The sequence below is a fragment of the Plecotus auritus genome (genome assembly GCF_963455305.1).
Source record: "Plecotus auritus genome assembly, chromosome: 2".
NCBI classification, from domain to species: domain Eukaryota; kingdom Metazoa; phylum Chordata; class Mammalia; order Chiroptera; family Vespertilionidae; genus Plecotus; species Plecotus auritus.
The window spans coordinates 72,029,220-72,053,555 of NC_137771.1; the positions used below are offsets into that span (position 1 = coordinate 72,029,220).

A 24,336-nucleotide genomic window follows, 5' to 3' on the forward strand; every position below is an offset into this window, starting at 1 on the left:
TATCTTCATATTTTTTTATTCCTTTTTTTTTTGCTTTATGGTTGGGTGATTTTTGCTTCTTTGTATTTCAAATCTTTGACTTGATTCTTGCGATCCTCTAGTCTGCTGTTGGATCTCTGTATGTTATTCTTTATTTCAGTCAGTGTATGCTTAATTTCTAGTTGGTCCTTTTTCATATCCTCGAGGGTTTCACTAAATTTATTGACCTTTTCTAGAAAATTCTTGAAAAACCTTATAACCATGGTTTTGAATTCTATATCCAGTTGTTTGCTTTCCTCCATTTCTTTCATTTGTGACCTGTTTCTTTGTCTCTGCATTTTGGCTGCTTCCCTGAGTTGACAGAGTGGCTTTGTGTGCTATGTGTCCTATAGGGCCTAGTGGCTCAGCCTCCCCAGTTACCTTGGTGCACCCCTTTGTGGGCTGTGTGCACAGTCTTGTTGTAGTTAAGCCTTGATTGTTGTTGATATCACTGGGAGGAATTGACCTCCAGGCCAATTGGCTGTGAGGATCAGCTGTGTCTATGATCGGAGAACTTCTGTGCTGGAGACACCCTTATGAGACAAGGCTTGCTTCAGTGCGGCTTTGGTGCTCACTGAGTCTGCCCCCTGAGTGTGTCCCTTATGGATCTGAGGAGTTGTAATCTGGATGGTCCCACCCTGACCACTGGGTACACTGGCTCTTGGATCTCCAAGGAGGTGCTAATTTAGCCTCTGCCTGAGGCCACCCAGCAGGAGCTACAGAGAGATCTGCAGATTCCTCTTCTTTGTTTGGGGTTTGGAGGTGCCCAGATGAGGCCCAGCTGTGAAGCAATGCAAGCTGCTGTGGGGCCTTGGGCCTTCTTTTGGATGTTCTGGGTCTCTCTGACTCAGCTGCAGTTTGTTAGGTAAGTTTAGAATTCAAAGGACCAGGCCATTCATATGCAAAAGCCTCTGTGCACAGAGTGGGTGGGGCGGGGTCTCAGGGTGGAGCAAACAGCAATGGCTGACCATCAGCCCTGCCCTAAGAGGCCCCTGGGTCTCAGTGTCCCTTGGTAATCGCTGCAAGCACCTCTGAGAGAAAGCTGCTCTCGAGTTCCGCCTGATGCCAAACAGTCCAGTTTCTCCCTGTATGAGTCTGGGTCCCCAGAGTCTCGCCCGGAACTGGAGTTCAGCGCAGTCGGGAGCTTGTGTCTCCCTCCTGATTGAAAAAGACAGCTGTGTACTCAGTTGCCAGCTCTTTCCACTTGCACGCCTCCATACCTCTGCACTTTACTTCCGCAGCTCCTCTGAGTCTCAGTGTGCTTCTCTCTTTCCTTCTAGTTGTAGAATTTCCACTCAGCAAGCCTTCCTGTGGTTCTGGATGATGTCTGTTTTGTCTTTTAGTTGTAGTTTTGAAGTGGTTGTGCGAGGCATCAAGGTCAGGTGTTTACCTATACCGCCATCTTGGTTTCTCCATAAAATAAATTTATTAATGTCAACTAGAAATGTATTTAAGCAAAATATTTAAAATTATTTTAACAGGGCCAATTATGGTTGCTGGAACAAGGGTCAGTTGCTTAAAAAAAAATCAGAGAAATTGAAATAGTGGCACCCATGACAAACTTAGCCTAACATCCTAATTTTAAATTCAAATAATTTGGTCTGTACATAAGCTACTGGAATTAATATTGTTAAAAGTATTACTTAGACTTTTGCAGTTTCTGATTCATGTTAATCATAGATTTATGCACAGAGTGACTTTATTTATAAACTAGTTTATTTATAAACTAGATTCGTGCACTGGGGGGGGGGGGGGGGCGGTCCCTCATCCTGGCCAGCACCCTCTCGCAGTCTGGGAGCCCTCAGGGGATGTCTGACTGCTGTGGAGGTGGGAGAGGCTCCCACCACCGCAGCTGCGCTCTCCAGCCATGAGCCTGGCTTCTGGCTGAGCGGTGCTCCCCCTGTGGGATTACACTGACCACCAGGGGGCAGCTCCTGCATTGAGCGTCTGCCCCCTGGTGGTCAGTATAGGATGAGAACATCTTTTCATTTTTTGTCAAATATTATACTATAATTTTGTTATTTATTTATTAAGGAAAGGATTATATTGCTGAATTGAAGTTCTTGATTTTGCTCATATACACCAAAAAGTATAAAGAAAAGTAGCCCAGGCTGGTGAGCTCAGTGGTTAGAGCATCGGATCTTGGACCTAAGGGTTGTAGATTTGATTCCTTAATTTTCTTATAGTAATGACTTTTAGTTTTCATGTAGTGGTCTTGAATATCTTTTGCTACTGTATTATTAGGTATTTGAGATTTCTGATGTAATTTTTAATGGTAGTTTTAAAATTATTATTTCTATCTCTTTTATTTGACTTGTATATAATAATGCAATTAATTTTTTAAAAATAAATCTTTATTCGGGTTATTACAATTGTTTCTCCTTTTTCCCCCCATAGCTCCCCTCCACCCGGTTCCCACCCCACCTTCTGCCCTTACCTCCCCCACACTGTCCTCATCCATGGGTGTATGATTTTTGTCCAGTCTCTTCCTGAACCCCCCCATACCCCTTTCCCCCTGAGAATTATCAGTCCACTCCATTTCTATGCCCCTGATTCTATTATATTCACCAGATTATTCTGTTTCTCAGGTTTTTAATTCACTTGATTTTTAGGTTCACTTGTTGATAGATATGTATTTGTTGTTCATAATTTTTATCTTTACTTTTTTCTTCTTCCTCTTCTTTAAGAATACCTTTCAGCATTTCATATAATACTGGTTTGGTGGTGATGAACTCCTTTAGCTTTTTCTTATCTGTGAAGCTCTTTATCTGACCTTCAATTCTGAATGATAGCTTTGCTGGGTAGAGTAATCTTGGTTGTAGGTTCTTGCTATTCATCACTTTAAAAATTTCTTGCCACTCCCGTCTGGCCTGCATAGTTTCTGTTGAGAAATCAGCTGACAGTCGTATGGGTGCTCTCTTGTAGGTAATTAACTGTTTTTCTCTTGCTGCTTTTAATATTCTCTCTTTGTCTTTTGCTCTTGGCATTTTAATTATGATGTGTCTTGGTGTGGTCCTCTTTGGATTCCTTTTGTTTGAGGTTCTGTGTGCTTCCTGGACTTGTAAGTCTATTTCTTTCACCAGGTGGAGGAAGTTTTCGGTCATTATTTCTTCAAATAGGTTTTCAATATCTTGCTCTCTCTCTTCTTCTGGAACCCCCATAATTCAGATGTTGGTACGCTTGAAGTTGTCCCAGAGTCTTCTTACACTATCTTCAACTTTTTGGATTTTTTTTTCTTTTTGCTTTTTCGGTTGAGTGTTTTTTGCTTCTTTTTATTTCAATTCTTTGACTTCATTCTTGTGTTCCTCTAGACTGTTTTTGGGTCTCTGTATAATATTTTTTATTTCAGTCAGTGTATGTTTAATTTCTAGTTGGTCCTTTTTCATATCTTCGAGGGTCTCGTTATATTTATCGGCCTTTTCTAGGATATTCTTGAAAAGCCTTGTAACCGTGGTTTTGAATTCTATATCCAGTCATTTGTTTTCCTCCATTTCTTTCGTTTGTGATCTGTTTCTTTGACGCCGCATTTTCACTGCTTCCCTGAGTTGGTAGGGTAGATTTGTGTGCTAGGTTTCCTATATGGCCCAGTGGGTCGGCCTCCCCAGTTAACCTGAGGTGGACACTCTTGGTGCACCCCTTTGTGGACTGTGTGTACAGCCTTGTTGTAGTTAAGCCTTGATTATTGTTGGTATCACTGGGAAGAATTGACCTCCAGGCCAGTTGGCTGTAAGGATCAGCTGTGTCTATGCTGGGAGAAGTTCGGTGCTGGAGACAGCCTTATAGGATTAGACTTGCCAAATTGCAATAGCCTCTGTGCTCAGTTTGGATGGGGTGGAGTCTCAGGGCGGAGCAGACAGTCTTGGCTTCCTGTCAGCCTTGCCCTTGCGTGCATGTGCGCGCCTTCAGACCTCTGCCTTCCCCGGCTCCCGAGTCTCCGCCCGAGAGTCCAGATTCCCCCCACAAGAGCGTGGGTCCCCAGGGGCTCGCCTGGAACTGGGGTTCAGTGCAGTCAGAACTGGGGCTCAGTGCAGTCAGGAGCTTCTGACTCCCTTCCACTAGGGAAAGCCTGTGGCAACCTCCGCAGCCTTTGTGCGCACTGGCACACACGCGCCTTCAGACCTCTGCCTTCCCCGGCTCCCGAGTCTCCGCCCGAGAGTCCAGATTCCCCCAACAAGAGCGTGGGTCCCCAGGGGCTCGCCTGGAACTGGGGTTCAGTGCAGTCAGAACTGGGGTTCAGTGCGGTCGGGGGCTTCCTTCCCCCTTCCGCCAGAGAAAGTCAGCCAGGCTCTCAGCCGCCCTTCCTCTCTGTGCGCACAAAGACCCTTTGCCGTACCTCCAATTCTCTGTGAGCTTTTCTCTTTCCTTCTAGTTGTAGAATTTTCACTCAGCCAGCTTTCCTGTGGTTCTGGATGGTGTCCGTTCTGTCTTTTAGTTGTAGTTTTGAAATTGTTGTGTGTGGCAGCAGTTTAGGTGCTTACCTATGCCGCCATCTTGGTTTCTCCCCATAATGCAATTAATTTTTAAATTAAAATATAATTCATACCATAAAATCCATTCCTTTAAGTATACAATTCTGTTTTAATATATTCCCAAGGTTGTGCAACTACCACCATACTTTAATTCCAAAACACTGTCATCACCACAAAAATAAATCACATACTATTAGTAGTGGCTCCTCATTTTTTCTTATTCTTGGTTCCTGTCAACCACTAATCTACACCTATATTCCTCTGCAGCCATATCTTCGCTTTAATGCAAAACAGGAATATATATAGCTACTTACCTTTATTGGGTTCTGCTACAGTAGACCTATCTGAATGTTTAGAATGGGAAATCTCTGTTACTGATTTTTTTCGTATAATTATTTGATTTCCAAGCCTCTTGGGTCCTAAGTAAAAGACTGTAAATTTTCGCTGAATATCAAGTCCAACTGGAAAAAGGAAAAAAGCATATAAGTGATTATCCTATATAATAAAAGCTTAATATGCTAAGTGTCTGGTCGTCCATTCAACCAATCAAAGAGTAATATGCTAATGATATGCTAAGGCCGCTCAACCACTCGCTATGATGTGCACTGACCACCAGAGGGCAGACAGTCAACCAGCTGACCAGTCGTTATGATGTGCACTGACCACCAGGGGGCCGACGCTCTGACTGGTAGGTTAGCTTGCTGCTGGGGTCTGGCTGATCGGGACTGAGCGAGACAGGCCAGACACGCTCTGGAGCCCTCCTGCAGTCCATCCCCAGATGGCTAACCTCTTGCATCCCTCCACGGCCTCGATCATGCCCCAGTGGGGTCCCTTGGCCTGGCCTGTGCCCTCTCGCAATCCGGGATCCCTCTGGGGTGTCAGAGAGCCAGTTTCAGCCCAACAGCAGAATGGCCAGTCGCTATGATGTGCACTGACCACCAGGGGGCAGACTCTCAATGCAGGATCTGCCCCTGGTGGTGCCAGAAGCTGGGCTCACGGCTGGTGAGCACAGAGGCAATGGCAGGAGCCTCTCCCACTTCCGCGGAAGTGCTAAGGATGTCTGACTGATGGCTTTAGGCCCGCTCCCCCCTGGGAGAACGGGCCTAAGCCATCAGTCAGACATCCCCCGAGGGCTCCCGGACTGCGAGAGGGCACAGGCTGAGCTGAGGGACTCCCCACCCCCACCCGAGTGCACAAATTTAGTGCACTGGGCCTCTAGTTTAAGTAATATAAATCCATACATGAGATGACTTATTTGTTTTTATATATCTTATACTTTTATACCTTTTGAACTAAAAGGTCTAATAAGCCCAGGAATGAGAAATGCAAAGAAAAAAAGTTTAAAAGTGAAAATTTATGCATGAGCATAAAAATAAAAACAATGTTCCCACAATAATTGATATTTACCTATCTTGGAAAATAAAATATGTATAAATGAAGAGATAAAAAATTAATTTTGTTATCCTAGTCCATGCTATCTTTTACATATCTAAATATATAAAATTTCCCTTTAAAATGATTCATGTTACTTAAATCAATTATTTTTATATAATATCATTGACATATATTGTTTTGTTACAGCATAAAGGCAATAATTTTTAAATGATATCATATTCTTTACATTCATGTCTTCATTCCTTCAATGAACTTACCATAGTCAGAACTAATTAGATTTATGCTAAGTTCTTCATATTTAAGAGCTCTCTTCACATCTATCTTTTTAGTCCAATTTCCAACTTTTAGCAAAACAGAATCCCTGAAAAAGAGTACTTTAATTAATGTATCATTTAATTAATAATCTGAACACTAAATAAAATAATATGTTAACCTTCAAGAGCTGATTGATCCTAAGATATATCCTATCTGGTAATAAACTGAAGTCAGTATTGAAAGTTACTTTCCCCAGATTCTTGGAAGAGGAACTGGAATGTCAAAGGAACTATCATTACCATAATTTTCTTAACTACACATTGACCCAACAGCTGATTCCAAGTTGCAATGACTCACTTCAGGCCACCTGGATATATTGTTGCTATCAATAACCCATGAGCTTATCCCTTAATCACTATCACTGTAAAAATAGCTATACATAAATTATATGACTTTATGAGAACTTCAAAAGTATAAGATTGATCTAAAATAGTTTGTATTTAATAACAACACAAACAAATCAACAACCAATTTTGTGACTGAACTTATTTTAGCCTTATATAATTAAGGTTGTCATTAGATTTTGTTGTCAGAGAGAATAAAGATTTGTTAATGATACTAGAGGCCCGGTGCACGAAATTCGTGCACTCGGCGGGGGGGGGTCCCCTCAGCCCAGCCTGCGTCCTCTCGCAGTCCAGGAGCCCTCGGGGGATGTCTGACTGATGGCTTGGGTGGGGAGCGGGCCTAAGCCCATCAGTCAGACATCCTTAGTGCTGCCACGGCGGCGGGAGAGGCTCCTGCCACCACTGCTGCTGTGAGCCTGGCTTCTAAGCGGCGCTCCCCCTGTGGGAGTGCACTGACCACCAGTGGGCAGCTCCTGCATTGAGCATTTGGCCCCTGGTGGTCAGTGTGCATCATAGTGACCAGTCGTTCTGCTGTTTGGTCTATTTGCATATTAGCCTTTTATTATATAGGAGGGTAGGATATTCTCTATAAGTGTGCCATGGTTAGTTGCAGGAACATAATTATCAGTGAAAGGGATATTCTATCGGTCACTGCAGTTTCTTTAGGAACCTTGCATGGGACATTTTAGGAAGGTATTCTCTATACACTAGCAACAATTAAGAGATTCCCATTTCAGAGTCACTGCTATTCCTGAATTTACAAGTACATACAATAATATGATTAGGAGCATAGGCTCTGGAGTTAGAATGCTTGGGTTCAAATCTAGACTTTAAAGTACCTATATGTCTTTGAACAAACTGGTTAAATTCTCGGTCTCAATTTCTTCTACAAAATGTAAATAATAGTAGCATTTGTCCCCTACAAAAATTAAACAATTAAATACCTGGAACCTACTAATTGCTCAAAAAATATTAGCTATAGCTATAATTGATATCCTTAGAGTTTGTTTATGACATCTTGGGAAAAAGAGCAATATTAGAAAAAACAACTCAAATGAAAATTACAGAATGGCATGCTAGGTATAAGGGAAGTACCTCCTTTATATATATGATCTGGTTGGCTGGATCCTATAATGGAGCTATAGTAGTTGGTTAGATTTAAATGTTGAAATAAAAGATATATTTTGAAGTGAGTAGTAAGGTCATGAATGACTGAAGAAAAGCAACAAATAAGAAAGTTCAGCAACAGTGGACTATAGATACTCCTAAAGGTTATCTATTCACTTGTTTCCAACTAAGTTCATTATAGTACCAAATATAATAATCTAAAACAACAGACTCAATGTTAATATCTTCTTTAAAAGACAAACAGAAAAACTACCCTATTATAGCATCAGAAAAATCTAATTTAATTAATCCTACAGTGATTATATTACTTTTTCTACTCAGTGGATTTTTTTCTTTTATACTATAGACTTAGAAATAAAATGAAGTACAAATTTTTACACTTACATAATTTTGTGCTTAAAAACCAGTTGATTATCTGCATCACCTATGATTAAGGTAACATAGTGAAAATCTGGTGCTGTTCTTTTAGTTTGTAGCTGTTCAAAGTTTCTTAATGTAATGGTCACTAATATTTCCGCCATCATGTCACTATATCTTGCAATCTTTAAAAAAGGATAGGGATAAAAAATATTAAAAATAGCCTTACTACTCATACTCAGCTCCAACTCAGCTATGAGGAGCATTATTCCTAATAAGACAATCAAAATATCTAGAAAGCGAAATATTTACCTGTTCGACTGCGAGTTCATATTTTGGAAGATACATCACTGTTTCTTTTATCTGAGTTCCAAATGGAGGATGCCTATTTAAAATCTAAAACATTCATATCATTATATTCTGACCACACACTACAAATTCTTTTAGTAAAATACTTTATAAACAAATAGGTTTTTGTTGTTATTGTTGTTAATCCTCACCTGATGATATTTTTCCCATTGATTTTGGAGACAGTGGAGGGGAGGGAGGAAGGGGACGAGGGAGAGAGAGAGAGAGAGGAAAAGAGAGAAAGAAACATCATTGTGAGAGAGATTGGGATCAAACCTGCAACCCAGGCACATTGCCCTTGACTGGGAATCAAACCATCAACCCTTTGGTGCCCGGGTCAACACTCTAACTACTGACCACACCGGCCAGAGCTAGCCAATAGTTTGAGTAATGCTTATTACTTAAAACCTTAAGTTAAAATACTTATGACTATGAGGAGAAAAATCATTTTACTAAAAATAAATATATAAAAGTTAGCTTTAGAATGTACATTAAGAATAGAAGTAATATTAGGAATAAGTGAATGTTAAATACCAGTTCAAGTTCCCTTGCATCTGTTTCTTCTATTTTTTGAAAGGAAGTCAAACCTGCATTAACCATTGCATTTGACAATGTTATACCTGTGGAAAATTAATCAAGTAACAGTTTTTAAACAATCTATTTTAAACAAAATGTATATTTAAATATTTAACTACATTAGTAAAAAAGTTAGATTCAGACTAATAACTGATTTATATTTTTATTGATTTTAGAGAGGAAGGGAGAGGGAGAGAGAATCATTGATTGGCTGCATCCTGCACACCGCCTACTGGGGATCAAGCCTGCAAGCTGGGCATGTGCCCTTGACTGGTGTCAAATTTGGGACCCTTCAGTCCGCAGGTCGACGCTCTACCACTGAGCCAAACTGGCTAGGGCTCATTTTTTAAAGTTTTTAAAAATGTTTTCAGTTAAATTAGTTGGGCAGTGACATTATTCAGTTGTTTATATCTTTTTTCAAACTGAAATAAAACATTCATTTGCTTACTTACAAAAGAAAGAGGAACTCTTTGGTTCACATGATGGCTCAGCCCTTAGTTTTATCATATATCATCCATAAAGCAAGTACCAAGAGACACCTATTATTATACTTGTGTTTGAAAAAGGCAACATGATTCAGGGATGAGAATATTGCTTTATGAAACTATGGTATTCTGAGCATTTCTGTCTTAGAGTTCTCTCTTGTCTGTACCTAAATAAGATAATTTTACTCTTCTGTTTAAAATTTCCAATACCTTTCCATTGCATTTAGAATAAAATGACAATTTCTTTACTATGGCCAACCTCCCTTACCTATATGCCTTGACCACAGCCTACCTCTCCCATCTAATTTTCTACCCTTTCCTCTTGCTGAATATTGTCCAGCCACAATATATATTTTGCTCCTAAAATATATCAAGTTCACTTCCATCTTTGGACCTCTTCATTTTCTTTATGCTTTAAGAAACTAAAATTTTAAATTATTATACTCATGAATGAATTTAACCAAATCCCCAAATAGACGATATTGTCAGAAGTGTAAAATTTCAAAATATTGCCACTCTATCTACACACATATATTACTGATGATGATATGACACTCCTATTTCCTTACTCACATTTTTATTCTTTCATGGGAATTTTTCGTATTCTTAAGACACAACTACTATTCACAATTCCTTAATGTTCATTTTCATTTTCCCTCAAAACTTCTCCTGAATTTTCATTTTTCAGTTTATAAACATTGTTGAAAATCAATGTGTATTCTTTATTTCTTTCCTGATGCTCTTATAAGAGCTTAGATTTGCTTTTTTGCTTGATTCTCTCACTTTTCTATGATTAAATGTAGAAAAATGTTAGTGTTCGACAATTTGGGAGGTACAGAATTCAGCCAACACCCAGACTAACAATATTCTAAGGTCAGAAAGACTGGTTTTTTTAAGTACAATGAAACTTTTATTAGTAACCATTTAATCTAATTTCAATTTTTTCTATAAATTGCTATTTCCTAAATCTTATATGGAACCTCCTTCACAATTCAAAACTCTTGTCTTTGTGGGATGAGTGTGGCATTTGGTTTGCCAGAACTTCTGTAGGAAGGTGACCCTTTTCTTCAGGAATCTCTCCTCGAACTGGACCTTACTTTCACCAGCCAATCCCCACCTTCACCCCAGCTCCCAGAACTAGTCAGTTCTCTGCTACCAACTGATTTCAAATTTCAAGGAAATAAAAAAGTAGGAGATCTTTGTTCTAAGGAATAAGACAATCCCTAATGATCCCTTACATGATTTTCATGTCCCAAGATGCATATCCTATACAATAAAAGTGTAATAAGCTAAGTGTCCGACCAATTGGTCAACCATTCGGTTGACCGCTCGACCAGTCACTACGATGTGCACTGACCACCAGGGGGCAGACACTCTGACCGGTAGGTTAGCATGCTGCTGGGGTCTAGCTGATCGGGACTGGGTGAGAGGGCTGGACACACCCTGGAGCTCTCCTGCAGTCCCTCCCCAACAGGCTGGCCCCCATCACCCCTGATTGGGACTGGGCGAGATGGTCCTGATTGGCCCCAATTGCTGGCCAGGCCGAGGGACCCCACAGTGCACAAATTCATGCACTGGGCCTCTATTAAAATTGTAAAGCTAACTAGACTGTTAGTCACGGGCTAACAACTCTCTTTTTAGAGTTCTATCTAAGAAGGAGGAGGGTCACAAAGCCAAAGGCAGAAAACTGGAAAACTCCAGAGTGCTTTAGTCATATCCCAGTCTTTGTAAATGTTCCCCTCTAGAGCTTTTCAGTTCACACCCTGAACTAGATCCCAATAGATAGGAAATAATCAGGCATAATCTTTTGTCTGCAGAATCTTCATGAAGATTAGTACTAATATCATGCTGTTATTGAAAAAAATAAAGTTGAGATATAAATAAGTGGTATAATTTTCTATAATGAATTAGGAATGGCCAAGACTGCTAGCTCTGTACCTTGTCACTGAGATCAAAACAAAATAGTCATAAAAATGGAAGAGAGAGCAACTCATAGTTACCTAGTTACTAAAACAAAATTTCATTTTTGATTTGAAAACAAATTTTAAAATAAGAGCAATAGTTTTTATTGGGTTTCCTAATTAATTTAAAATGGAATCCTTTAAGCCAGAGTAAACAAAAATCAGACTTTCAAGATGAGTAAAGTATAGTACCTCATTTAGGCCTATAAACATAGTTTTCCTTTATAGGTCTTTAATCATCATAGAATAATTTTCCTAACAGTGAAATACAAAATAAATTGCAAACATTGACAAACTGCCTGCCTGTATTCAGTACCTACCAATTTTTTCCAGCTGTTTGGATACATGCAGAGAATTTTCCCAAAGTTTACATCGAAAACATTTAGCTAAAATCAAACTGTTCAACAGTACAGCAAACTTCTTTTCTTGAAGAGCCACAAACTCTGACAACCCTAAAATAAAAGTTTCCAATATTAAATTTAGTATACTAGTTAACTGAAAAAATATTGAAAATACAAGAATCCTATAACATACATCTTGTAATTCGTGAGCCACTTCTGAAAATCTTTGAGGTATCTTGTGTCAAAGCAAAGTCTTGTATGGGAATGCATCCTAACTGAGCCTGAATAAGACTGGGGAGGAAAAAAAATCATTATTTACTTTTAAAAATTATTATCTCACAGTATTTGACATCATTGACTGAAGTATCCCCTTTTTAAAATTCCTCTCTGCCTTTATTTCTGTGACACTACATGATCTATATTTTATATCATTATTGTTGCAAGTATTTTTTACTTCTTTTCCCCAATATCCAGAAGTTCAGTTCTCACTTCCCTTCTCTTCTTTATTCACCGTTCTCTCAATCTCATTTCTTCTCAAGACTTTCATTATCTCTAGACTGATAAATTTCTAATGCTTATAGGGCACTGTCACTTAGACTTTTTCTTTAACCTCAACACATCTAAACTATTTGTCATATTCTCCTTCAATACAGTTCTGTCTTTGGGTTTTATTATATGTAAGTATTATAGAAAAACAATATAAACTGTATAATCAACAAATATTTATTAAATGCCCATGAGTAATAAGCATAATGTTAGGTGCTGATGATTCTGTTCAACATACGAAGGTCAGTATCATATTAATTATTAGAAATCAGCAGCTGCTTGGCTACAAAATTTGAGAGCTGTGTAGTAAAAGGGGAAAAAAGAACCTACCATCCACTGTGCCTATATCCCAGGTTTTTTGCTACTTGTTTCTACCGTTTACTTATCTAACCAGACATTGATACACAATTAACTCTATGGATATAATTAACATTATTAGACTCTCTTGTATTACTCTCTTGGGGGGTATTTTCTAGAAAATTTGTAGTCTTAAATATTTTATAGAAAATAAGAAAAACAAAACAAATGGAGCAAATGTACAATTAAGAAGATAGAAGGAAGAAAATAAAGACAAAATCAGAAATTAGTGAAATAGAAAATAATAGAAAGCAAAAGATTTTTTAAAAAAACTAAAGTGACTAGAACTATTAAACATAGTCAATTGCAAACATAGACAAACTGCCTTCCTGTATTCAGCAAAATAAATGGCTTAAAAAGATCACAATATAGCCTAGCTGCGGTGGCTTAGTGATTGAGCATTGACCTATGAACCAGGAGGTCATGGTCCGATTCCCGGTCAGGACACAAGCCTAGGTTGCAGGCTCGATCCCCAGTGTGGGATGTGTAAGAGGCAGCCAATCAATGATTCTCTCTCATCATCGATGTTTCTATTTCTTTCTCCCTCTCCCTTCCTCTCCGAAATCAATAAAAAAAAAATTATATATATATATATATATATAGAAACCTCTTGCAAATCTGATTATTAAAAAGAGGACACAAATATTATTAGAAACTAGAAAGGAGACATTATATATTTAGAGGAACATTTTAACTTATTAGAGAACAAAACTTTATACCATAAAAACTAGCAAGGCAGATGAAATGAATGATAGCTCAGGAACATATAAATTAACAAAAATTGACTCAATAAAAGTTAGAAATCCTGTAAAAAACAAAGAACATAAAAGAAATTTTAGAGAAACCCAACTTTCAGATCCAGGAACTGTGGTGAACTAAAAGGGGTTGCTGTTTCTCTACCCTGAACCCAAACCTGTTTTTACAAATAAGTGAGAAGAAGGTTGATGGATCCCAGAACCTAATCCAAAAAGTGTGAGAAATCCCTTGGTGGTGAAACATAGGAAACTTGACCACTAAAAACAGTAATAAGACAAGTTTTCATCTACAAGTTAAGGAAAACACAGTTTAAAAAAACTAGAAATCAAGGAAATAAAAATAACTATTAGAAATCACTCTTTATAGATAAAATAATTATCTATCTAGGAACTTCCAGCAAACCAACTTAAGAACTATTAGTACTGTTGATAGTTCAGCGAGATAGCCAAATAAAACAATCAAAATTCAAAAAACAGTAGCCTTCCTATATATCATCAATGAATGATTTATAAAATGCAACGTTATATGTTATTCAATGTAAAAAAGGATGCTGGCCCGGCCAGTGTTGCTCAGTGGTTGAGAGTTGACCCATGAACCAGGAGGTCATGGTTTGAGTCCTGGTCAGGGCACATGTCTGGGTTGCAGGCTCGATCGCCAGTGGGGGGCATGAGGAGACAGCCAATCCATGATTCTCTCTCATCATGATGTTTCTTTTTTTTTTTAAATCCTCACCCAAAGAGTGAGGATATTTTTTTTCCATTCATTTCTAGAGAGAATGGAAGGGAGGTGGGGGGGGGGGAAGAGAGAGAGAGAGAGAGAGAGAGAGAGAGAGAGAGAGAGAGAGAGAGAGAGAGGGAGAGAAACATCAATGTGAGAGAAACACGTTTATTGGTTGCCTCCTGAACACACCCCAACCCGGGTTAGGAATCGAACCTGCAACTTAGGCACATGCCCTTGACTGGGAATAGAATCTGTAGGCCAATGTTCTAACCACTGAGCAATGCGGGCCAGGGCTTATCACTGATGTTCTATCCCTCTTTCCCTCTCCCTTCTTCTCTCTAAAATCAATTAAAGAAAACTTATTTTTAAAAAGGACTCCATTCACACTGTCAAACTACGTAAAATATCAAAAATAAACCTAACAAGAGATATAAATCCTAAATAATTAAATATAAAATACCACAGAAACACATAAAGATCTGAATGGATGAAGAGAGACCATATATCTAAATAGAAAGATTTCAAAACTGTAAGAAGAATTCTTCCCCAAACTAATCTATAAAGCCAATTTCAACAGGACTTTTTATAGACCTTGATGTACTGACTCTCAAGTTCACAGGGATCTAGCCCTGGCAAGTGTGGCTCAGTTGCTTGGAGCATCATCCTGTGCAGTGAAGGGTAATGGGTTCAATTCCCAATCAGGGCACATACCCAGGTTGCAGGTTCAATCCCCAGTAAGGGCTGGGGTGCAGGAGATAGCCAATAGATGATGTCTCTAGTTCTCCTTCTCCCTTCTTCTTTCTCCAGAATCAATGAAAAACATATCCTCCAGTGAGAATTAAAATAATAATAATAAAAATAAAGTCCATAGAAATCTAAAGTTCATAATGGTCATAGGGAGAAAACTACAGTAATAGACCAAAACATCTTTTACAGAACAATAAGGAGGGACTTGCCTTACCAGATAACAAAACATGCAATAAAAGAAGAGTAAATAAAACAATATTGTATTGTCACAGCAACTAAATAGACTAACAGTAAATACACTGAGTGGCCAGATTATTATGATCTCCGAACGCATAATAATCTGGCCACTCAGTGTATATCCTTTATAATAAAAGGCTAATATGCAAATTGTCCCCTCGACCAGGAGTCCGACCAGCAGGCAGGCTGGCCAACCGCCCATGTCCCCTCCCCTGGCCAGACTGGCTGGACCCCACCCATGCACAAATTCACGCACCGGGCCTCAAGTATACACACACACACACACACACACACACACACACACACACACACACAGTGAGTGGCCAGATTATTATGCCTTCAGAGATCATAATAATCTGGCCACTCAGTGTATTTATCAAATACTCCTGACTATCTTTGGGAGACAAAATATAATTAATTCTTAACTCATACCATCATAAAAATTAATTCCAGATACCTTATGAAAAGCCTACAAATAAAAATAAAATGATTTTAAAGTATTAGAAGAAATGATAGGAAAAGTCCTATGATTTTAGAATGCAGTATAGAGACTGCTTTCCTACCAACATTTATTCTCACTTTCCTTCTTACAAGCAGAATCCCAGTTTTAATCTAGGCACATAACACCAAGACATTTTCCAGAAATGGAACTAGGTGCAAAAGTGAGTTTGGGACTTCCAAGAAAACTACTGAACCGAGAGAGGATACTCAAATGTAATGGCTACAGCTCTAGCAGTCTTTTTGGACAATGAGGTGACCCTGAAATAAAAGTCAGGTGTGGAATGGCTGGACAGAAGATAGGAACCCAAGTACTGATAACACCATGAAGCCACCATATCTTCCTCAGATTCTCTACTTTGAGTTATTTATTCTGTGATAAACAAGTAGCCTATCTTGTTTAAGCTATTGTTATTCATTTTATTGCTGTTTGATGTAGTTGAAGCTATTCTAAGAAATACAAGATATAAAAGACCTTCCTAACATGATTTTATAGCAATTTAAATAACATGTATATTCCCTCCTAGTAATTATTCCCTCCTAATAATAACATTCCCTTCTATATCCTAAACCAAGCATTTGGCATAGCATATCATTGCATTTGTGATTGCAAACTGAATAAAAATCATATTCCCTTTTGCATAAAACCAATTATGTATATTCTCTCTTAATTTTAAAATATAACTTTTTACTCATTAATTGGCAAAAGGTCAAAGATGCAAAACCAGTATTGGGAAAATGTATGAAAATAGTCACTCTTTTTACATTGTGGATGGGAACTGTCAGAAAAAGCCTTTTCAAAGGCAATTTGGCATTATACATTAAATCTTTTCATGTATAAACCCTTTTATCCAGAAATCCTTGAAAAATATGGTATAAGTTCATTTTAGCACCAATTTTACTAGCAAATATTTATAAACTATCTAACTATTCATCAAATAAGAAGTGGTTAAAATTATAGTATATTCATACTATAGAATACATTGCTATTAAAATATATATTGCTATTATAATAAATGAAGTTGATATGTGAAGTTGATATAGAATCTTTATGACATTACTAAAGCAATAATTATAGCATGAGCTTGCTTTTATATAGACATTACAAATGTTTATTAGCACACTAATATGTATGAAATAAACAGAAAGGAAATAAATAGAAAAAATTTACATCATACTACTTCTGGGGAAGAGAAATAGGGGGTAGTCAAGGGTGATCTTAGTCTTTGCTTTATAAATTTTATTTTTGACTTTTTAAAAATTTACTGATTATGGTATTACATATGTGTCTTTATTCCCCCATTACCCCACAATCCCCCATACATGCGCTTACCCCCGTTGTCTGTGTCCATTGATTAGGCTTATATGCATGCATATAAGTCCTTTGGTTGATCTCTCCCTCTTACCCCCACCCTCCACTAACTTCCCTGAGGTGTGACGTTCTGATCGATGTTTCTCTGTCTCTGGATCTGTTTTTGTTCATCAGTTTATGTAGTTCATTATATTCCATAAATGAGTGAGATCATGTGATATTTATCTTTCTCTGCCTGGCTTATTTCACTTAGCATAATGCTCTCCATCTCCATCCATGTTGTTGCAAATGGTAAGATCTACTTCTTTTTTACTGCAGCGAAGTATTCCATTGTGTAGATGTACCACAGTTTTTTAATCCACTCATCTGCTGATGGGCACTTAGGCTGTTTCCAAATCTTAGCTATGGTGAATTGTGCTGCTATGAACATAGGGGTGCATATATCCTTCCTGATTCGTGTTTCTAGTTTCTTGGGATATATTCCTAGAAGTGAGATCACTGGGTCAAATGGGAGTTCCATTTTTAGTTTTTTGAGGAAACTCCATACTGTTCTCCACAGTGGCTGCACCAGTCTGCATTCCCACCAGCAGTGCATGAGGGTTCCTTTTTCTCCGCATCCTCACCAGCACTTGTCATTTGTTGATGACAGCCATTCTGACAGGTGTGAGATGGTACTGCATTGTTGTTTTGATTTGCATCTCTCGGATGATTAATGACTTTGAGCAGGTTTTCATATGTCTCTTGGCCTTCCTTCTGTCTTCTTTCGAAAAGTATCTATTTAGGTCAGTTGCCCATTTTTTGATTGGGTTGTTCAACTTCCTTTTTTTAAGTTGTATGAGTTCCCTGTAAATGTTGGAGATTAAACCATTATCATTGATATCATTGGCAAATACGTTCTCCCATGTAGTGGGCTTTCTTATTGTTTTGTTGATGGTTTCCTTTGCTGTGCAAAAGCTTTTTATTTTGATGTAGTCCCATTTGTTTATTTTCTCTTTTGTTTCCATTGCCCTAGGAGCAGTATCAGTGAAGAAATTGCTTTGGCATATGTCTGAGATTTTGCTGCCTGTAGATTCCTCTAGTATTTTTATGGTTTCCCGTCGTATGTTTAAGTCCTTGATCCATTTTGAGTTTATTTTTGTGTATGGTATAAGTTGGTGGTCTAGTTTCATATTTTTGCATGTATCTGTCCAATTTTCCCTACACCATTTATTGAAGAGACTGTCTTGACTCCATTGTATGTTCATGCCTCCTTTGTCCAATATTAATTGAGCATAGTGGTTTGGGTCAATTTCTGGGTTCTCTATTCTATTCCATTGATCTATATGTCTGTTCTTGTGCCAGTACCAGGCAGTTTTGAGAACAGTGGCTTTGTAATATAGCTGGATATCTGGTATTGAGATCCCACCTACTTTGTTCTTCTTTCTCAGGATTGCTGTGGCTATTTGGGGTCTTTTTTTATTCCAGATGAATTTTTGGAGAGTTCTTTCTAGGTCTGTGAAATATGCCGTTGGTATTTTAATGGGAAGTGCATTGAATTTATAGATTGCTTTGGGTAGTATGGACATTTTGATGATGTTGATTCTATCAATCCCTGAACACGGTATGTTCTTTCATCTGTTTATGTCTTCCTCTATCTCTTTTTTTCAGTGTCCTGTGGTTTTTTGCATATAGGTCTTTTACCTCTTTAGTTAAGTTTATTCCTAAGTATTTTTAATTTTTTAGTCCGATGGTAAATGGGATTGCTTTTTTAGTCTCTCTTTCTGTAAGTTCACTGTTGGTGTATAGAAATGCCATAGATTTCTTGGCATTAATTTTGTATCCTGCTACATTGCTGAGTTCATTGATTAAGCCTAATAATTTTTTGATGGAGTCCTTAGGGCTATGTACAGTATCATGTCATCTGCAAATAAGGACAGCTTTACTTCTTCTTTTCCAATTTGGATGCCTTTTATTTCTTCTTGTCTGATCGCAATGGCTAGTACTTCCAGCACTATGTTGAACAGGAGTGGTGAGAGTGGGCATCCCTGTCTTGTTCCTGTTCTTAGGGGAAATGGTTTTAGGTTTTGCCCATTGAGTATGATGTTGGCTGTGGGTTTGTCATATATGGCTTTTATTAATTGTGGTATGATCCTTCTATTCCCACCTTGCTGAGAGTTTTTATCAAGAAAGGGTGTTGGATTTTGTCAAATGCTTTTTCTGTATCAATTGATATGACTATGTGATTTTTATCTCTCAATTTGTTTATGTGATGTATCACATTTATTGATTTGTGAATATTGTACCATCCTTGTATCCCTGGGATAAATCCTACTTGGTCATGGTGTATGATCTTTCTGATATACTGCTGGATCCTATTTGCTAGAATTTTGTTGAGGATTTATTTTTGACTCTTTCAAAATGAATCCATGTCTTACTTTCAAAATATAATAACAAGAAACAAATTAATAACAAATCACTGAGTTCACTGGAAAATGTCAGTTAAAGAAAACAGCTAGGGCTGAAAGTGAAAGACCTGGAAATTAAAGTTATGAAAAATAAAAAACAGCCTTAAAATAAAGGGCAGAAACTTGAATGATAAAAATTTTAAGTTAAGATGATTAACATCTGAAATTCAACAAAGTAACAGGGAAGAGAAGGAGACATAAAAGTGGTAACCATTAGCCATCATCACCCACCAAAAGACTATACATTCTCTCTCCCTGGCCAAACTCAAGTAGTTGCATAAAGGTGGGAAATAAAAATGGGAAACAAAATTGCTATATGCATAAAAACAATTATAAAGTCATCAAGTTTAAGTTTTAAATCAATCAAAAGAATGTTTGACCCAATTTAAGGCAAGATAAAATTAAAATTGCAAATAGGGAGTTCTCAAGAAGATACTTGTGGAAAAACATCTTGATTTGACTCAACAGTTGATGCTACAGAGTATATCAGAAAAAAACAAAACAAGAGATCTAGGTTCTAGTTCTAGTTCAGTCCCAAGTATAGCAACATAACCTTGGGCAAGTCACAACTTCTCTAGGCACCACTTACTTCATTTGTAAAATGGGAGGATTGGGAGATAATGACCTCTAAAGAATTAGAATTTCTAGAGAAATACAGCTAAGAAGCAGAACAATAACTTCTGTTGTGTAAGCTATAGGTCGGCCTGATTAATTATTTATAATGGGGAGAAGTTTGTTTCTGAGACATCAAGGTATTTGGGAGATAAAATTCAATGAGATATCATGAAATATCCCATAGAAAGAGTGACCTCCTCTAGCTAGGGAGGGAAAAAATTTCTTTAGCTAACTGGTTTAATTGAGTACATACAAATATCATTTTTACCTGAAACTGTATACTTGAAATCAAAAGTTTTAACACTAAGATCTAAATATTCAGAAAACCAAGCACTTGGCATAGCACATCATTGCATTTATGATTGTAAACTGGATAAAAGTCACTACAATTTACAATGTAATCTGTCTACTCTTCCAATTACAACTCATTATAAACTTCCCATTCTTGGCAGAATATTCATCTCACTGTCATATATTCCTTTACCCATGCTTTTGCTCTCTCAGAATGCCACTGTCATTCAACAGACATTTATTACATGTGTTTTCATACTGTCCATTATTTTTATACATATGGTTCTCATTCAAGCTAACTTAAACGCTCCTGATGATAAGCATATCTTCTTTCTATCAAATATCTTGCCTGAACAGAACACACTCTCAATAAATATTTGTTGATTAAACTTTTTCACAAATCATCTGTTTAAATTTAAGTCTGAACTTTTAGAAATTAATTTCTCACCTACATTTTGACTCATTTTTATGTAAATATGTTCTTTTTTTGTACTGAGGAAAAATATGAAATAAATTTTAAAACTATAAAAAATGTATAAATAGCCCTGACCGGCTTGGCTCAGTGGATAGAGCATCGGCCTGTGGACTGAAAGGTCCCAGGTTCGATTCTGGTCAAGGGCATGTACCTTGGTTGCGGGCACATCTCCATTAGGAGGTGTGCAAGAGGCAGCTGATTGATGTTTCTCTCCCATCGATGTTTCTAACTCTCTATCCCTCTCCCTTCCTGTCTGTAAAAAATCAATAAAATATATTTTTAAAAAGTGTATAAATATGAATCATGAACAGGTAGTCAATATTTTAAGACATTCAACAATGAATTATCTTTACCAATTTACTTTCATTTCTCTTGTTTTAATTTTTCCTTCCATTGGAAATCTGTAAATAAAAACACAAGGCAAAATTTTTATTATTACTTATTTTAACAAAATAAAACTTTTTAAAATTATTTAAAATGTATTTAATTTCTGTACCTGATACTTATTCGATTTGGACATTTGTTCAAAGTATTCAAAGTTTTCTTTTCATTTATCCTTAATTGTACATCTAGAAATTCCGTGCAGCTGGCTATCATTTTGACCTATAAAATTTCAGCATTTGTCCATTTAATTATGTCCATTCTTTCCTGTCATCCACTTTCTCTATACTTATTTCTCAGATTGCCTTCATTTGGCATAATAGAGTTAAAAATTTGCTTTATACATTTTGCTTCTTTAAGGATTCACTCACTCATTCATTAACAAAAGTTTACAAACACTTGTTATATGTCAGACATTGTGCTAGACACTGGGACTAAGACTATAAAGATTAACAAAATAAAATTTTAAATATTCACCCAGTACTTACCACATAGTAAGCCTTCAGTAAATGTTGCTCTTAATACTACTACTATTACTACTATTATATTATTACTAGGAGCCCAGCATGCGAATTCGTGCGGTGCTGCCCACCCACCTGCAGCCCTGCCTTGACACCCAAACTTGTCCATGCAGAGCTCCAGTGCACCTGGCTCAGGCCCCAAACCCTCTGGCTTTCTCTGGCCGCTTCAAGCCCTGCCCTCAGTCCCTCGAGTCGCCTCGGGCTGGTCCCGCCTTCTGGGGCACCTCCCCGCTTCGACCCCATCTCTGGAGCAACGCGGTGGCTCAGCCTCATCATGGCACCGGAGGAGAGCATGAAAGCCTTCCATCTGCTGCACTGTGCTCCTTCCCCTGACAGGTGGGCCGCGGGGCACTCAGAGTGCAAGCGGTGGGTGGTGAAGGACTGGTGAGGGGGGTGCTATGAGCTCTCACCCCTTCCCTCCCTGGCATGGGATGGTCCCGCCTCCTCTGGGCTACCCTGTCTCTGGAGCAACACCCCAGCTAATAAGCTAATAACCTGGTCATTACCCATTATGGCATATCGACCATTAGCATATTAGCTCCTTATTAGTATAGATTCACCCTTCTGTAGTTTGCAAACCATTATCTCTATTGAGGCTAACTTTGCAATGGAAAGAATGCTTTAGATATCATAGTTCTGCCACATGACTGAGCAAAGAACTCTCTCTGCTTTGGTTTCTTGCATCTGTAAAATGAAACTAATACCTATTCTAATTCTCTTACACATGTACTGAACTCAAAACCAGATGAATTATTGTTAACATGAAGATTTTTCTACTCTTGATTTCTTCTTAAAAATAATTTTACATGTAAATAAAGCCTACTTTTCACCAATTTTTGTGCTATTTTTAGTATAATAATCCTATTAAAATAGTCAACTTAGATATTTTAAATGAAAATGAATGGCTTAAATTTAAGAATAAATATAAAGACCTTGTTTTATAGTCATGTCCCCAGTAAAGGGAGAAAGCACCAATATAGTTACCAGGTACCAACAACATGACTATGGTTCTCTTCACTGCTATAGCTGCAAAGTTGCCACCACTGTTGATATCTTAGTATAATCTGTTTTTACTCCCATTTCCCTATAATCAGTTCCTTTTTTCTAGTCTATCATCAATACTATTCTATTTCTACTGTTACTGTTATTCTGTTGCAAAAGATTTAGGGAAGAGTTGCATGTATGTGGCACATGTGTCCCTTATTGTCCCTCACTCATGGCAGACTTTCCTAATATGACATGCCACATCATTTGGGGTCTTTCTCAACATATTGCACTTAGAAGCTACTACCAATGTAATTGGCATTCTCGTGTAAGTTGAAGGGTTACTGCCAGCCCTATTTTGAGTATGTATATAAATTTTCTTAGCCCTGATACACAGATACAACTGAAAATACATTCTAAGACGTAATATTGAATATCTCATGATCAAATGTACGTAAGGATGGAGGAGACATAAGCACTATTAGAAATGCTTTCTTTTCTGCTCATTCATTCTTAAATTACATGATATACTAATTAGTTGTTTCCCCAATATTATTTTATACTGTATTAGTCTGTATTTATTTTCTAATGAAAATCAATTTACCAGATCCAGTAAAGTTTCTTTTCCACTAATTGTACAAAATTTCTTCACTGTTTCAAATGTAATATAATACCAAGCCATCAACCTTCCTGTCTCTGTGGTAAAAGATGGAAAAATAAACATTTACTTCATCAGCTGAAACAACTTGCTTTTTCATGAGTTTAATAAACATTTCTTTAACATCTATTCTGTGCCTTTTGTTTCAAGAACAAAAGATACACCAACAAATCTAGAAGATGTACTCTCTGAACTTATAGGTTGGCTAGGTAGACAACCAGATGAAAATAACTGGACTAGAGAACAAAGTCCAGTTAATGATAACATTTACATATACAAACTTAAATACAGAGGAAATTAAGCTTAAGAGAATGGTCAATGTAGGATGGCCTAATAGAGATAATGGGTCTAGAGCAGGATTTAAAAGTAACTAATATGCCTTGGCAGAAAGGAAATAAAGCCATTATGACCTCAGGAAAAATCAAGATTTGCTAATAAAAAAAGTAAAGTTAAAAAGATTATCATTAGAATACTGTAATGAGAGATGTATGGCTTGATAAACATATGGCTTGGTCATATGTAGGTTATTTTACATAATGTGGGAATAATAGAAATAATATCTCATACATTTATTGTAAAGATTAAATGCAATAATACATGTAGAGAATTTAGCATAGGGTCTAACATTAAATGTTGCCCACTTTCATTATCAAAACATGATGAATGATAGACTTACAGAGGCCCTGAAAGAGCCTTGAAATGCTATTAAAAGAGTTTAGATTTTGGATTTGATTTGTAAAATAAAAGTAACACTTAAAATTTTTGAGCAAAATTTAATTAAATTGGAGTTAGAATATAAATTGTTTTAGAAATACATCATTGGATTGACTGGAGTAGGGGGGTTTATTGGGGGGTAAATAATTGATGAAATGGAATTCGTTTAAAAGGCTACTGGTTTCAATTCTAAGTTGTCAAAAACATTACAAATAATTTCAAACCATGTGAAACAGAAAATGGCTGGGAACAGGAAAATGGCATACTGCTTTTCAAGAAAAGGGTTGGCGTGTATGTATGTACTACAGGTTTTGCTGAAGAAGGGAAAAAATTGACATTCCTT

At 37.4% G+C, this 24,336-nt stretch overlaps 1 protein-coding gene across 1 annotated transcript in view; it reads right to left on the reverse strand.

Annotated features, from left to right (window-relative positions):
• Window positions 1-24,336, reverse strand: part of HFM1 (helicase for meiosis 1) — a gene marked incomplete at both ends in the record, with an annotated part of 94,301 nt that overhangs the window by 26,497 nt on the left and 43,468 nt on the right. The window contains 10 exons of the mRNA XM_080655944.1: window positions 4,802-4,948; window positions 6,140-6,243; window positions 8,054-8,211; window positions 8,339-8,422; window positions 8,909-8,994; window positions 11,717-11,848; window positions 11,931-12,028; window positions 21,089-21,136; window positions 21,232-21,338; window positions 23,226-23,317. Coding sequence (XP_080512070.1) covers window positions 4,802-4,948; window positions 6,140-6,243; window positions 8,054-8,211; window positions 8,339-8,422; window positions 8,909-8,994; window positions 11,717-11,848; window positions 11,931-12,028; window positions 21,089-21,136; window positions 21,232-21,338; window positions 23,226-23,317 — 1,056 coding nt within the window. The remainder of the gene's footprint in view (window positions 1-4,801; window positions 4,949-6,139; window positions 6,244-8,053; window positions 8,212-8,338; window positions 8,423-8,908; window positions 8,995-11,716; window positions 11,849-11,930; window positions 12,029-21,088; window positions 21,137-21,231; window positions 21,339-23,225; window positions 23,318-24,336) is intronic.